General features: G+C 36.1%; 1 protein-coding gene across 5 annotated transcripts in view; it reads right to left on the bottom strand.

The window, feature by feature from the left end:
• The window catches only part of LOC105394631 (rho GTPase-activating protein 23), a 277,190-nt gene that overhangs the window by 245,959 nt on the left and 18,595 nt on the right, over positions 1-12,636 (bottom strand). Inside the window, exons 1-2 of one of the 5 annotated variants that reach the window (XM_048623381.1) lie at positions 11,633-11,938; positions 9,112-9,253 (exon numbers count right to left, since the gene is read on the bottom strand). The exons of 1 other annotated variant lie outside the window; for it this stretch is intronic. In XM_048623381.1, coding sequence (XP_048479338.1) covers positions 9,112-9,154 — 43 coding nt within the window. In that variant the 5' untranslated portion in view covers positions 9,155-9,253; positions 11,633-11,938. Of the gene's footprint in view, positions 1-9,111; positions 9,706-11,632; positions 11,939-12,636 lie in introns of those variants that run through there. 3 more of the 5 variants (XM_048623386.1, XM_048623385.1, XM_038117481.2) reach the window with 3 other exon arrangements.

The raw sequence follows: 12,636 nt of genomic DNA, 5'->3' as shown, positions 1-12,636 counted from the left end.
TTATCTCAACAAACGATGGACGTACAAAGACCGTAATTGTAACACGATTGTACAATTTGCATAAAAACTCATTTGGACCACAATTTCAATGGTCTTTTTGTATGGATTACGTCAGATGTTTGAACAAAGGTTCGACTCACGGACCGTGACTGCAACTGCCCGTAGCTTTTAGCTAATATATAATTTAAAATAAATTCTATAAATTGCTGATAAACACATAGGTAACATCTGGTCATTTAAATGAAGTTTAAACCAGGTACTTACTACCTTATACAAAATACAATATATATACACATTAGGTAATCTTATCTCGTTAATAATATTGATGCTGTCACGGTCCTAGCAGATTGTGACAGTAACAATGTAAATAGCTACATACGTGTACAATTTTAAAGATTCCTGCCAACTTTAAGCGAACATCAACAGCATAACAAACCCAACTTCGCACAAATCCTCAATACCATTAGTGTCATACCAATCGGTTTCACAACTTTAGAGCCATAACCGTAAACAGCGGTTAAAGAAGAGTCAGTTAAACCAACGATTAGTGATAAAACTAACTACCTCGTAAAATTATCAAATAAGTCGTGGTGCGTCAATAAAATGTTACATTACACATTGTAAAACCTATTTATACGAATGTTTTTCAACATCCATAAGCTTACTAGTTTGTTTAGCTTGGCTTATTAATACTTAATCAAAATTGTTTTGTAAGGATTGATGTTTGCTATGGGATGTACTCGTAGTATCAGGTAAGTATAATAGATATAGGAATTTTCTATTAATTGTGATTAGACGACGAAAGTTAAGTAAGATTGATCTCCTTGACAATCAGTCTAGCTGGTCTAGCTCACTCATTAGTATTCACTGCATTACATATCCATGCTACCGTAAGCATCGGCCGGACATATCACCGTCATTGGCTCACTATTAGTATGTGCCGGTACCTATGATGCAATACCGATTTTAAAACCTATAGGCACACATATATAGGTGCCTTATCAACACCTCGCCTATTTCCATACAGTCTGTTTATTCCCATCTGATCTGCGTCCCATGATCTCAACAGCATGTCTTTGTCGAGTAAACAAATGAACGAACAAATCGTATGTTGAACAAATCGATTTGTGCAATAATACACTCACGAGCAAAGAAACAGTTCCAGTAACAAAACGCAGGCACCAAATAGCCCCAATTTTTTAAATCATTTTTAGGGAATTTGAATAAAATATCTACGTTAATAGTTACTTTAATAGGTAATATTCTGATGCATCATTAAATGCAGCAAAAAATTGCAAAATGCGTCATTCAGTTTAAAAAAAACGTTAAGGAGTAATTTGGTGATTTTCTGAATGGAACTTTTTCATTGCCCGTGAGTGTATTATACATATAAGATATATTGAGAACATGCTTAGGTATACATGGATTGTACCTACTCTATTCAGAGGAGTGAATCCAAGTGATAGTGAATTTGACTTACTTTCAGCTGAGAATAGAAACCACGCACAATATGAAATTTTAAAAAACCTACAAATTCACTATAGTTACAAATTCATTATAGTTTTTCATCCGCGAATATGCCCAGCATACGGAGCCATATCTGACACAAGGCATATTACTTATACTACTTATACACACCATTAAAAAACTATCTATTAGCCAATGAGAGCCACGCTTATCGAAATATCGCAGTTCTCGCAATTAAAAACAAATTAGGGCAGTAAAAGAACACAAAGGGCCCTTCAAAGGTTTCGATTTTGAGGTCGCGGCCGCGTTTCACAATCGCAACAAATGCTTTTTAGTGTTAACTAAGTGTTGCTCTAAGGGCGTCCGGTCGCCCTAGACCAGGCGCCTTAGACCTTTATATATTTTAGATACACATTAATATTCTGAGGTGGTAAGGCAGGACTTCTTGGACTTATTGCATTAGGTACTATAAAAACGCGTTTAACGGGCGTTCAGGTATAATTTTACCTATTTATAAGGCGTTTAACAGCGTCTCAACAAGGCTTAGCATGACTGTCGAAGTTTCGTTGGTACGGCCCTCTAGATCGAAAGTATGCGGTGGCCCTTACAGTGCGTGATCAGCAACTCAATATGTAATTTATCATCGTTACCGATCTGTCTGTTGGTAAACAATTCTCCTCCTATAATACATAGGTAATGTGGTACTGGGCACATCATTCGGTTGGACTCTTGCTTTTAGTTTCTACTCGCACAAATATAAATACCAGTAGGGTTAGTTACCGTGGTGACAGCATTAGCCCGTCGGATTACCTTGTTACCAGTTGTTGTGTACCTATTATGTACATCCCGGATGCAGTAGGGCAACACATTCCTTTATTGACGACGACATCAATTTTATATTAGATTAATAATGTATGTTTACGTTTCTTTTTTAATTTATTTATATTTTTTTTGTGTAATAAATTTTTTTCTTACTTTCTTTCTAATGTACATACTTATACAAAGCAGACTCCTCTCATGGACCCCAGTAGAGATAAATAAAATTCGAAGATGTTTACCTGTAACAAACAAAAACATTCATTAGAACACGTATACACTTATTACTTACTTACTTTCCATTAGTATAACTAATTAACTATTGAAAAATAAGTTAGCTAGGTATCACTTAATATTTTGCTTAACAAAAAATAAGTACCTATTACTAGATTTTTATTACTTCTTACGTTTGCAACGTGAATAAAGAAAAAAAACGCACTGGCATTTATAATATTACTACTATGCATTGTGTGATTGTATAAATTGAATGTAGATATGATATATTAATTGATATTTACCATAAGGTTACTAATGGATTGTAAAACCAGATGCAATTACTTGTAGTATCCAAATTTGATTAGTACAAATTAAGCACCTTCAATAACATATCATTAGTTAAAACGAATTCAAGGATTTCACGGAACCATTAATAGTTATTATGTACAATAAAAATATTACGGTAAGTACAGTCGGAATCAAATGTGATAAATACTAGAAAATATTTCTTAGATTTAGATAGTGTTTCAGCTTCTGTGTTCCTATGTGTATGTACATAATAATATACCTAAGTATACCCTATTTCTAGAATTGTATACATTTTAAATTCATTATTAAGTTTTGTTGATGACTGTACAATGTACGTACATGATGTAATTATTGTACATTGTAAATACTTTAATTGTAATTTTAAGCTGTTAAAAATTATAATATGCTAGGGCATCTACCAAGAATGCTTCCTTTATAAAAAAGCCTGCATTATTCACTGAAAATACGAAGTACCGAAGCATTAAGTCCACCCTTTGTACTTTTATTTGTAATATTTGTACAATAAAGAATTAAATAAAAATAAGTACATATATTTATACGATTATACCTATACCTTGATCTCAACTTTATTGCATCACAAGACTTCGAGAAAACCAAACCGATAAATCCGCCATTTTACAACTTTTTCCTTCTTCATTTCTAAATAAGGCGCTTGTATGTATCTGCTAAGCTATTTTCATAAAGTTCAAGTGTTTTTTTTTTATTAATTAAATCGGACATAGCGTGTGCGCGAAGGCTGCGACCAAGAAGGCTAATTAAAGGATATTCGGAGTGAGAGAGCTCTCGTGAGAACACACACACACACACACATACAATTTGTAGTGTATCACTTATGAACACAATACACACACACAGTGTTGGTTCTTTGCTTGAGTAACCTTGACTTCTTATTGGAGTACCAACACAACACGTGTGGAGACGGGATTAATTCAGTACACTAATATTATTAAGAGGAAAGCTATGTATGTACCTAGTCCATACATAATAATGTTCGTAACAAATTAACTCAATATGTGATAAACGGATTTCATACAAATATTTTACGATTATAATAATTACAAGTTTTAAATTGATGCCTTCAGAATCTTTGTCATTATTAAACTATGAAATAACTTGTAGGTACAATTTGCATCAAAATTGTGCAATTAAAGTCGATTTTGAGTAGGTTTTCATTTTTATTTAAACATCAACATTTCTTTGTTTGAAAGTTCAACGACTTTTTATAGAATTATGTCGAGGCGTCAATTGAATCATCATAATTATTCATTATCTTTGTTCAAGTTAATAAGAATAAGTATTTATAAGTTGGCTGTATTTTGTATAGGTACTGAATAAAATATGGCAGGACATCCATCCATCATAATAAGAGCATTGTAAAAAATAATATCAACCTAATGGGCTATGAAAATAGACTTTAGAATTAATCATGCATGTTAAAACGCGTATTTGATCTAAAATATCTTGATCGATAGTTAGAGCTTTTGATCTTTAAAATAAAGCATCAGTTCCTACGTATTTTTTTAAGGATACGGTAGTATTTATAATTATTTATATGAATTTGAAATGTGTAAGTAGTTGAGTGGAGACTACGAACAGGCAAGCGTAACGTAGCGAAGCCAAGCAATGGACTATACGGGGAAGTGTGTATTCCATATTAACTATTATTAGTTAGCAGGAGAGAAACATGAAAGAATCTGATCAGATTGAGAGAAAACAATATTATTCTCATCGATAAATCCGACAGCTGGTTTTTGGCAGATACACAAATATTTGGACAGTTTCTGCCTAACAGACTACAAGTTTTTTAATAGTAAAAGTAAAAACGAATGGAAAAATCTGAAAAATTGTGGTTGGAAAATGCCAATGTGTGAAATCTATTATTATATTATATTTACTAAATGGAAAACTAGATTACCAAAGACGGGATTAAAATAAAAAGACGGGTTTTTCACCCATATAATCTGCAATACAACTTAACTTATCGAAGTTAAAAACCCACTGCAAACATACATTCGCATACTTATAAGCCTCCTCTTTTCGGTAAATCGGTTAAACCGAGTGTCGTGGCGCGGCGTCTCGCCAGCTCAATGTACCTACCTACTTTACGACCAAGAAGAGTTTGTAAGCAAATCTACTCTGTCGTAAATTGCACAGCCTTACAGAAAAACACAATACCCTGTGGAGAAATTCTAGAAAAAAAACACTTACTTACTTACTTTCTTCTATAAACACACACGAGTAATTTAATTTAACAGCTTGAATGTCAACAAAATCGCTTTAAATCAAGCTATCAAATCAATATTATTATAATCTCGTGTTATGAGTATTAAACGCGCGGTCATTAAATACCAATAAGGTAAAAATACATAAATTAAAAATAGTTCAACGTAATGTTTTAACCATAAAAAACGGGCCAGATTAAATATTTAACGACCATTCATTTAATTTTAATTATGTTTTACATGTCGGAGTTAAGGGCAGACCCATTTTGCTTACACACGCTTGACCTACATACGCATTATCGATAAAGCTGCAGTTTTTATTACCCAACATCGATAAGATGGTAACTTTTATGGAATTTAAACATCGATATCTGTCGAAGATAGCGCCTCTTATCCAACTTACGATGTGTTTGTGTCCTAAACCGACAGTCATTCATTTTTATTGCAGCAAGATATATTATGGTTAATATTTTCTCTTTCTTCACGCGAGGTGGCGCCACTTGGTTATATTAATGCTTATTGGATCGCCCGATGAACTTTCATAATCTTGACATATTATGAACCGCCTGTGTTGATTTTCCATAAGCGTCAACAAGCGTTGCAAATATATAATGTTCTTAAAAGTCTGGGATTATACGAATGTTATCCTTCCCGTGTTGGAACTTCTCTCGTTCCTAAGGTTTTTTTCCCCGTCCCCGTATCAAGATATCAACAAAATTGTAGGTATACGAAGAGAAAATGAATTTTGTATCTTCATAATTCATAACCGAAAAAGAAGTCACGTAATTTTGACTTAACTACCGCTTAACCCTTAAATGTCACTGTCAGATAAGTATAATAATTATACAGATCATAATTTGTCATGGAATTATTGCAACACATTTTTGTTTTTTATTTTTGCTGTATTCCCGTGTCAGTTTTGACCCAGATTCTCCAAACTTAGTCCTCCCAACAAACAACATAATACTTAATAGAGGCGTACTCAGGTTTCTCCAACTTACAAGAAGGTAAGGTTACAATATAGAGACCTAATGGCGCAGCGAAACAATATTCACATATTATTGCTGATAAAAATCGGCAATAGAGCGCTTAGTGCAGGCACGTTAATTGCTGAACAACAATGGATGCCTGTCTACGCGCTCACACTCGGTACCTGCACGGTAATAAGGAGATACTAAGAGTCTTCAGCCCCGAGGCATTATTCTCGCTAGCTACGAAACAATTCGCATCTATAATAGTATAGGTATACTTTACCTGTTCGTCTATTAAATAGGCACTTCTGTACAGTCTTTGAATAGCATTCGTATGAGATGCAAAAACACAAATAGTTCACTACAGTGATCAAACCGTAAGCGAGTCGCCCGCTTTTCGCTGTATATTTGTACTCACCTACTCGCGAGCCATATCGCCGTTTTTGAATGAGTAAGATGATGCACTCAGGGGACCTAGAACATCGTGAGTAAATCATTGTTTTCACGAAAACCCAATTCTTATTTATCTACCTAATCTTAGGGAAGCTTTGGATGCGCTCCTACTTTGCATTAAGCGAAACCGCATCACTCACTACAAACTCAGCCTACGGCAAAATAATTTCAAGAGTACCCCAACTCCTGAGAATACCAGGCCGACCTTGCGGCTTTACTGCGATCACGACCGACAGCGGGCACCTGCCTCTAGAGCCCTTTGTGATGCAACATGCAGTGCAACCCTGTCACAATAAACATTGTAACTACACTTAGTCAGCGGTATAAAGTTCTCCGGTCATGCAGTAAAATGGTGCGAGAGGAAACAAAAGTTTTACTGTAGGAAGTTTAAAAGTACCTCGATAGTTCCTGAGGTTGGCTGCTACGTTGGTACTTGGCCAATCCAATCCAGAACACGTTTTCTGGAGTGGAGGCCGCGACTAGGCAAACGTAGTGTGGGACGCGCTCCGGCTAGATGGGGTGACGACTTGCGAAAGGTGGCTGGATATGATTGGATGCGGATGCACGATGGAAGCTAAAGATCGCATCCAGTGGCGTCCTTTGGGAGAGGCCTACTTCCAGCAGAGATGATGACTTGGCCAATCTTTGAAATAATGAATAGGCGGTGGTTTGACAAAGTACAAAAGTGCATTCGCTGCCAACTTCAGAACTGACAAGTTGTTTGAACCGAACTGTAACTGCTGATTCAGATTTTAAATCCATTTTAATTATTATGAGTTATTCACTTTTTTCATAGGTATGAGACGTGCCGCGTCACTGCATTACAAAAGCAATGTTCTGCGTGCGAGTGTAATCGACGTATAAATCGTAAAATCATCACATCCTTGTAATTTGTAGGATACGTATTATTAGTCAGTTGGAAATGATTGTAGAGATCCTATTAAATGAGCTTATGCACTTGAGCGTGACCTTGCAAATGCAAACTGCATTGTTGAGACAACACCTGCGGCATTGCAATCAACGAAAGTAATTGAGGAAGGAAACTAATGGATATCATATATTATTATTATTTAATTCTTTATTGTACAAATATTAAAGTTGCATAAATCATATCAGATAATCTAATACGGTAGGTACAAAACAAGATGAAATCAATTAATAAAGACCACTCTTTTATCTTAAGTGAAGGGATAGAATTCAATATAATATTTAGTCGAGAAAGACCGGCATTTTGCATCCTCGACCACCCAACATACTTTAAAGTTATAACATGCTATTATTCATAATAATCATTACGGCCGCTTCTAACATCGCTAAAACACTTCGTAAGGTTAACAACCCAATAAAATTGAGGCCAAAAACGAAGACGAAGTTGTGAAAAAATTACCGACTCGCATCAATTCATCACAACACCCCGCCCTGAGGAGGCTCACCTGACGTTCACAGAACAGAAATAATTTAGTCTTAGATTAACAATATACCTACAGACAAAATGATGTGTCACATGCAAAAGCAAGGCAAAAAACTTTCCGCATTTTGTTTATTGCAAACCGTTTTAAGTTCAACCGGCCGGCAAGCGCATAATGACATATATTGTACCTACCAATAAATAAACTCAAAAATCTTCTAACCGAACTAATCCTAATCCTAACTAATCCTAACTAATATTATAAATGCGAAAGTAACTGTGTCTGTCTGTCTGTCTGTCTGTCTGTCTGTCTGTCTGTTACTCTTTCACGCCAAAACTACTGAACGGATTTGAATGAAATTTGGTATACATATGGTCTAGACTCTGGGAAAGAACATAGGCTACTTTTTATCCCGGAATTCCCACGGGAAAACTTATTAAGGCGAAGCGAAGCGCGCGGGAACAGCTAGTTCAAAATAAGAGCTCTTAAAAAGGTAGACGTGTGGTATTGTTAATTTGTCCAAACGTTTCTTTTGCACTGGCACTCCTTCTTGTTCGTATATTAAAATATAATTGAACATGAATAATTTTGTGCTGAATCGAAAACACGTGCTGTTGTGTCTGCAGCTCTCATTATAAACAGTGGATCTCTGACAGTCAGACTACACACTGTGACAGTTCTGTAAACGCACAGGTTTCTAGGTCAAATTGAAAATGAATCATGAAACAGATTTTAAAAAAAAACTTTTTTTTTTGTAAAAAATACTTTTAGCAGCCGCCAAGCCCGTTATTATTCCTGAATCCTGTTAAAGTCTCTTCTGTCCTTCAAATCAATACCTATTGGTATAATCGAAAAAAATATTCCTGAAGTCATAATAAAATGATGGCAAATACAAGTTTGAATATCATCGATCTTAGTGTATCGTATGTTTTTGTCCGGATAAATCCTTTACGTCTGTTGTCAGTCGGAATCGTGACCACGGGCCAGGCTTTAATTAAACTGTATGAATACTCTTTCGATGTGCAAAAAGTTCGCTTAGTAATACTATTATCGTACCTACCTATTTTTTTAGGTTCTTTGTATGCTATTTCTGCTGCTCGTGTTTAGGTGTACGAAGCGCGAAGCTACAACCAATGGTAACATTGTAATTGTTATTGTAATAAAATGCGCATATATATCAAATAAGATAATACCAACTGCAGGGAAAATAATCCAAAAAATTCTTACCTGTGTAGATTTTGTAGAGGGAATCCAGTAATCCTTGCATCATCTTGGCGTTTGAATGGAAGCACTGCTTTTAACAATACATTCTCATGGGAAACATTCTAATTTAATATTCCTAGGCTAAATGGTTTAGTACCGTTTAAATCTACAACAGAGATTCGTTCGTTAATACGAAATTACTGAGACGAAGAAGAATCATAGCTACATTGGCTTTTAAATTATGTTAGCCGAATTGAAATGGCATGGACCAATGAAATCGGTCACAAAGGAAACATCAGATGCACAGATAGAAGAGACTCAAAACGTCTAAATTGTTCGCAGAAAATATCATACAAGACATGAACAGTTACTTCATAAGCTGCATCGGCATTTGAATATCGCAAATGGCAGCACAAAGCCGAATTCATAAGCCTAACACCAGGTGAACGACCTAAACAAAAATGCCGGTGTACGGTGGCCAAATCGAAGTAACGGGCAACACCTGATAGTTATCATCAATCAGACCAGCGTAACTATCTATTAACAATTACCTTGCACTTGAAATAAATGTTCTAATGGGAACGAGATGTTTAAGATGCGAACAGTTAGTTGTGAGAAAGAGAGAAAGAAGAGATTTAAAACTTAGTTAACCCGTCAGAGTTATACATTTCTGATAGGAAAATTAAAAAGAAAAACATATCCATAATTGTTCAATAGCAAAATCTTCCTAAATGAATCAAGCCGCAGTAAACAATAAAATCACAAGGTCATCAATATATGTAGATGCGGTGTTGCACACCTACGCTGAAATATTACACTGACCACAGTAGTGTCATTATAATATTACGCAATACCATTTTGGTTAATGATGAATTATGTCGGATAACAACAACAACAGAAGTTCATGGTAAAATAAGAAACGCGAAGGAGGCGACATTTAAAGTGATATGGTATTTAGAGTCTGAACAAATGTTTGAACCAAAGACTGATAGATAGGCAGTACGATTACAATACGATATTATTTTCGGATAATAATTCTGATGACCTTACAGATTACTGGGATCGAGTACAAAACACGACAGTTTTACGCCAGACACTGATCTGATCAAGCCTCACGTGGCCATTGAATTATCATTGCAGGCACCATTGTTTAAAACATGCGGGGTAAAAATATGCAGACATTTCACATTCTACTGAGCTTTTTATTCTTTTGGCACAGGTTGCCGCATCTGTCTGTCAAATATTTAAGAAGCATTTCTGGTAATTTATGTATCAGCAACAGTTTCGGGTAGTAACAATGAGCAAACGAAGCGTTTTAGAAATTTCTAACAGTGAGTTTCACGCTTTCGTAAGAGGAACATATTGGGTCATCAGTCATGTGCGCTCATGACTCATAAATTTAAGTAGCCATTGAAGAAAATGGAGATAAAAAGGGAAAATCTACAAAGTAATCATCATTAGAGCTGTCAAGTGAATGAAGCTATATGTGTCGGTATACGGTAGAAGACATTATCAATGACTGATTACGTCAACCTTGCACTCAATAGTAAACCACGAAATTGAAGCTAACAACAAAAAACTGACACTATTATTACCATGTGCTGGTAAAATATTTTAAGACTAATACAAAAAAGGTGTGGAATAATGAAACGTGGAAATGCTTAGCTCGAACATGCGATTTTAAAAATAAACCTGACAATAACATTCTGTACCAAACGTAAGACACTAATGAGACATCGTGAACATTGTAAAATTAGCTACACTTCGCAATTTTGAAGAAGATGAGTGAAGCGATAGTGATGTTCAGCGAAATAATATTATCAATGAGAGTAACATACCTACTTGTCTGTATTCAAGTCGTAAAAGCAATTAAAAGAGAGACTATTAGTAGCGTCTAAACCTATTTATAATTTTATACAGCTACTTTGATTTTAGTAAGCATCTTCATTTCCTCTGCACTTAGCTTTCGTGATACGATAAGATTATGTAACGTTTGTCAGTATTGATTCACATTAGTTGTAACTTTTATAATTATTTTGAGTTTTCACTACTATCTATTCTTTATCGCTATTCAAAAGAACTACAAAAAATATATATTTGTCTTTTTGAAAACCAACAGCTGAGTGAAAGATAATAAATCATTCGTTAGCAATTACGCAAGTTCCACAAACAAACGATTTGTAACTTCTCAAATTTGAAGTGTCAAAACTCAAAAGTATGCTGACTACCTAATACACAGCAGTACTGGGAAGTTTGAATTATTGATGATGAATATGATGACTGAAGATGGTTAGTCAAATTATAAAGTGAATAACAATAACAACCAACATTCGCCTAATTTATTAATTGTGATAGGAACAATACCCAATACATATTTTGTAAGTCACAAAATAAAATAGTAACATTAGTAACAAATAAGAGATATATGTACATAATTTTATATGAATTGCATACTAGGGCATATAATTTTATACATTAAGTTGAAAGAAATATATAATTTGGTCATAATGAGTGTTAAAATGTATATAACTGTTAAGTAATCGACTAATTAGATATCACACAGAAGATTGTTTGAATCCTTGCGCACTACTCCTGCATCACAATACTAGTCACACAACTTGCAATCACTGCAACTACGACATTCTAGATGTAAGGGCAAAGCACAGCACTAGATCTAAACTCGCGGCGGTCAACTAATCTGTCGATCGTATCGATCGATAGGAGCCGTATCGATTCGTCGCGGTTTCCAAAGACATCTCGGTCGGTGTATCGCGGTATCGTCGATGCTGCGAGATCTCGGTCGTCCGCGGCGCCCGCGCCGTCCGCGGTTAGCCGCGCCGCGACCGCCACTGACGAACGGGATTTTATTTATAAATTCCCGCAGACACAGGGGGTCGTAGAATTTTGCACGGCGACGTCGCGGTATGCAGGGCCTAATGACCGCCGGCCGAGCTCCGGAAGCCCTGCGTCATTATGTCCTATTTCAGCAGCTCGATTCGCGGAATGCACAACCTGCAACTTAGACCGGCAATGCAATCGCTAAACTTAATAGTAGCGAATCGGCATTGATTCCTTGCCCACTTATAATGGCCTGGATCTTTCTGTGCCCGCGAATTTACTTCTCCCTTACCCTGCAGTTTCTTCTAGTTAGCTGCCTTCACTAGTGGTTAGATGTTATAAATATGCATGGCGCCAACGAGCTAGCGGTAACCGGAGCGATCATTGCGCGCGGATCTGCGGATGGCTGAAATCCCACATGTCATTTGGCATTACGCAAGTCCGTCAGGTAAATAGGTGAAGCGGAGATATTTGCGTGCCACCCACGAGCGGCAGGTGCCCGGAGGACCACTCGTCATCACAACCGCTGGGCAAGACGCGAGTGGGTGGCAAGGTTGAAATTTTGACGACGATAGACGTTTTCCGACCAATATGGCGATGGAGCGTGTTTTGAAACTATACAAGGCCAGAACGCAGAGGGTGGGACTGCTCGCGTATATTTTCAAATTAAAATGGTGCCATGATTTACTTGAAAGTATACAAGGCCATTAA

Source organism: Plutella xylostella, chromosome 10 (assembly GCF_932276165.1).
Source record: "Plutella xylostella chromosome 10, ilPluXylo3.1, whole genome shotgun sequence".
Taxonomy (NCBI): Eukaryota; Metazoa; Arthropoda; class Insecta; order Lepidoptera; family Plutellidae; genus Plutella; species Plutella xylostella.
Note: the sequence above shows the minus strand (reverse complement) of the source record. Positions and strands in the feature narration are given on the sequence as shown.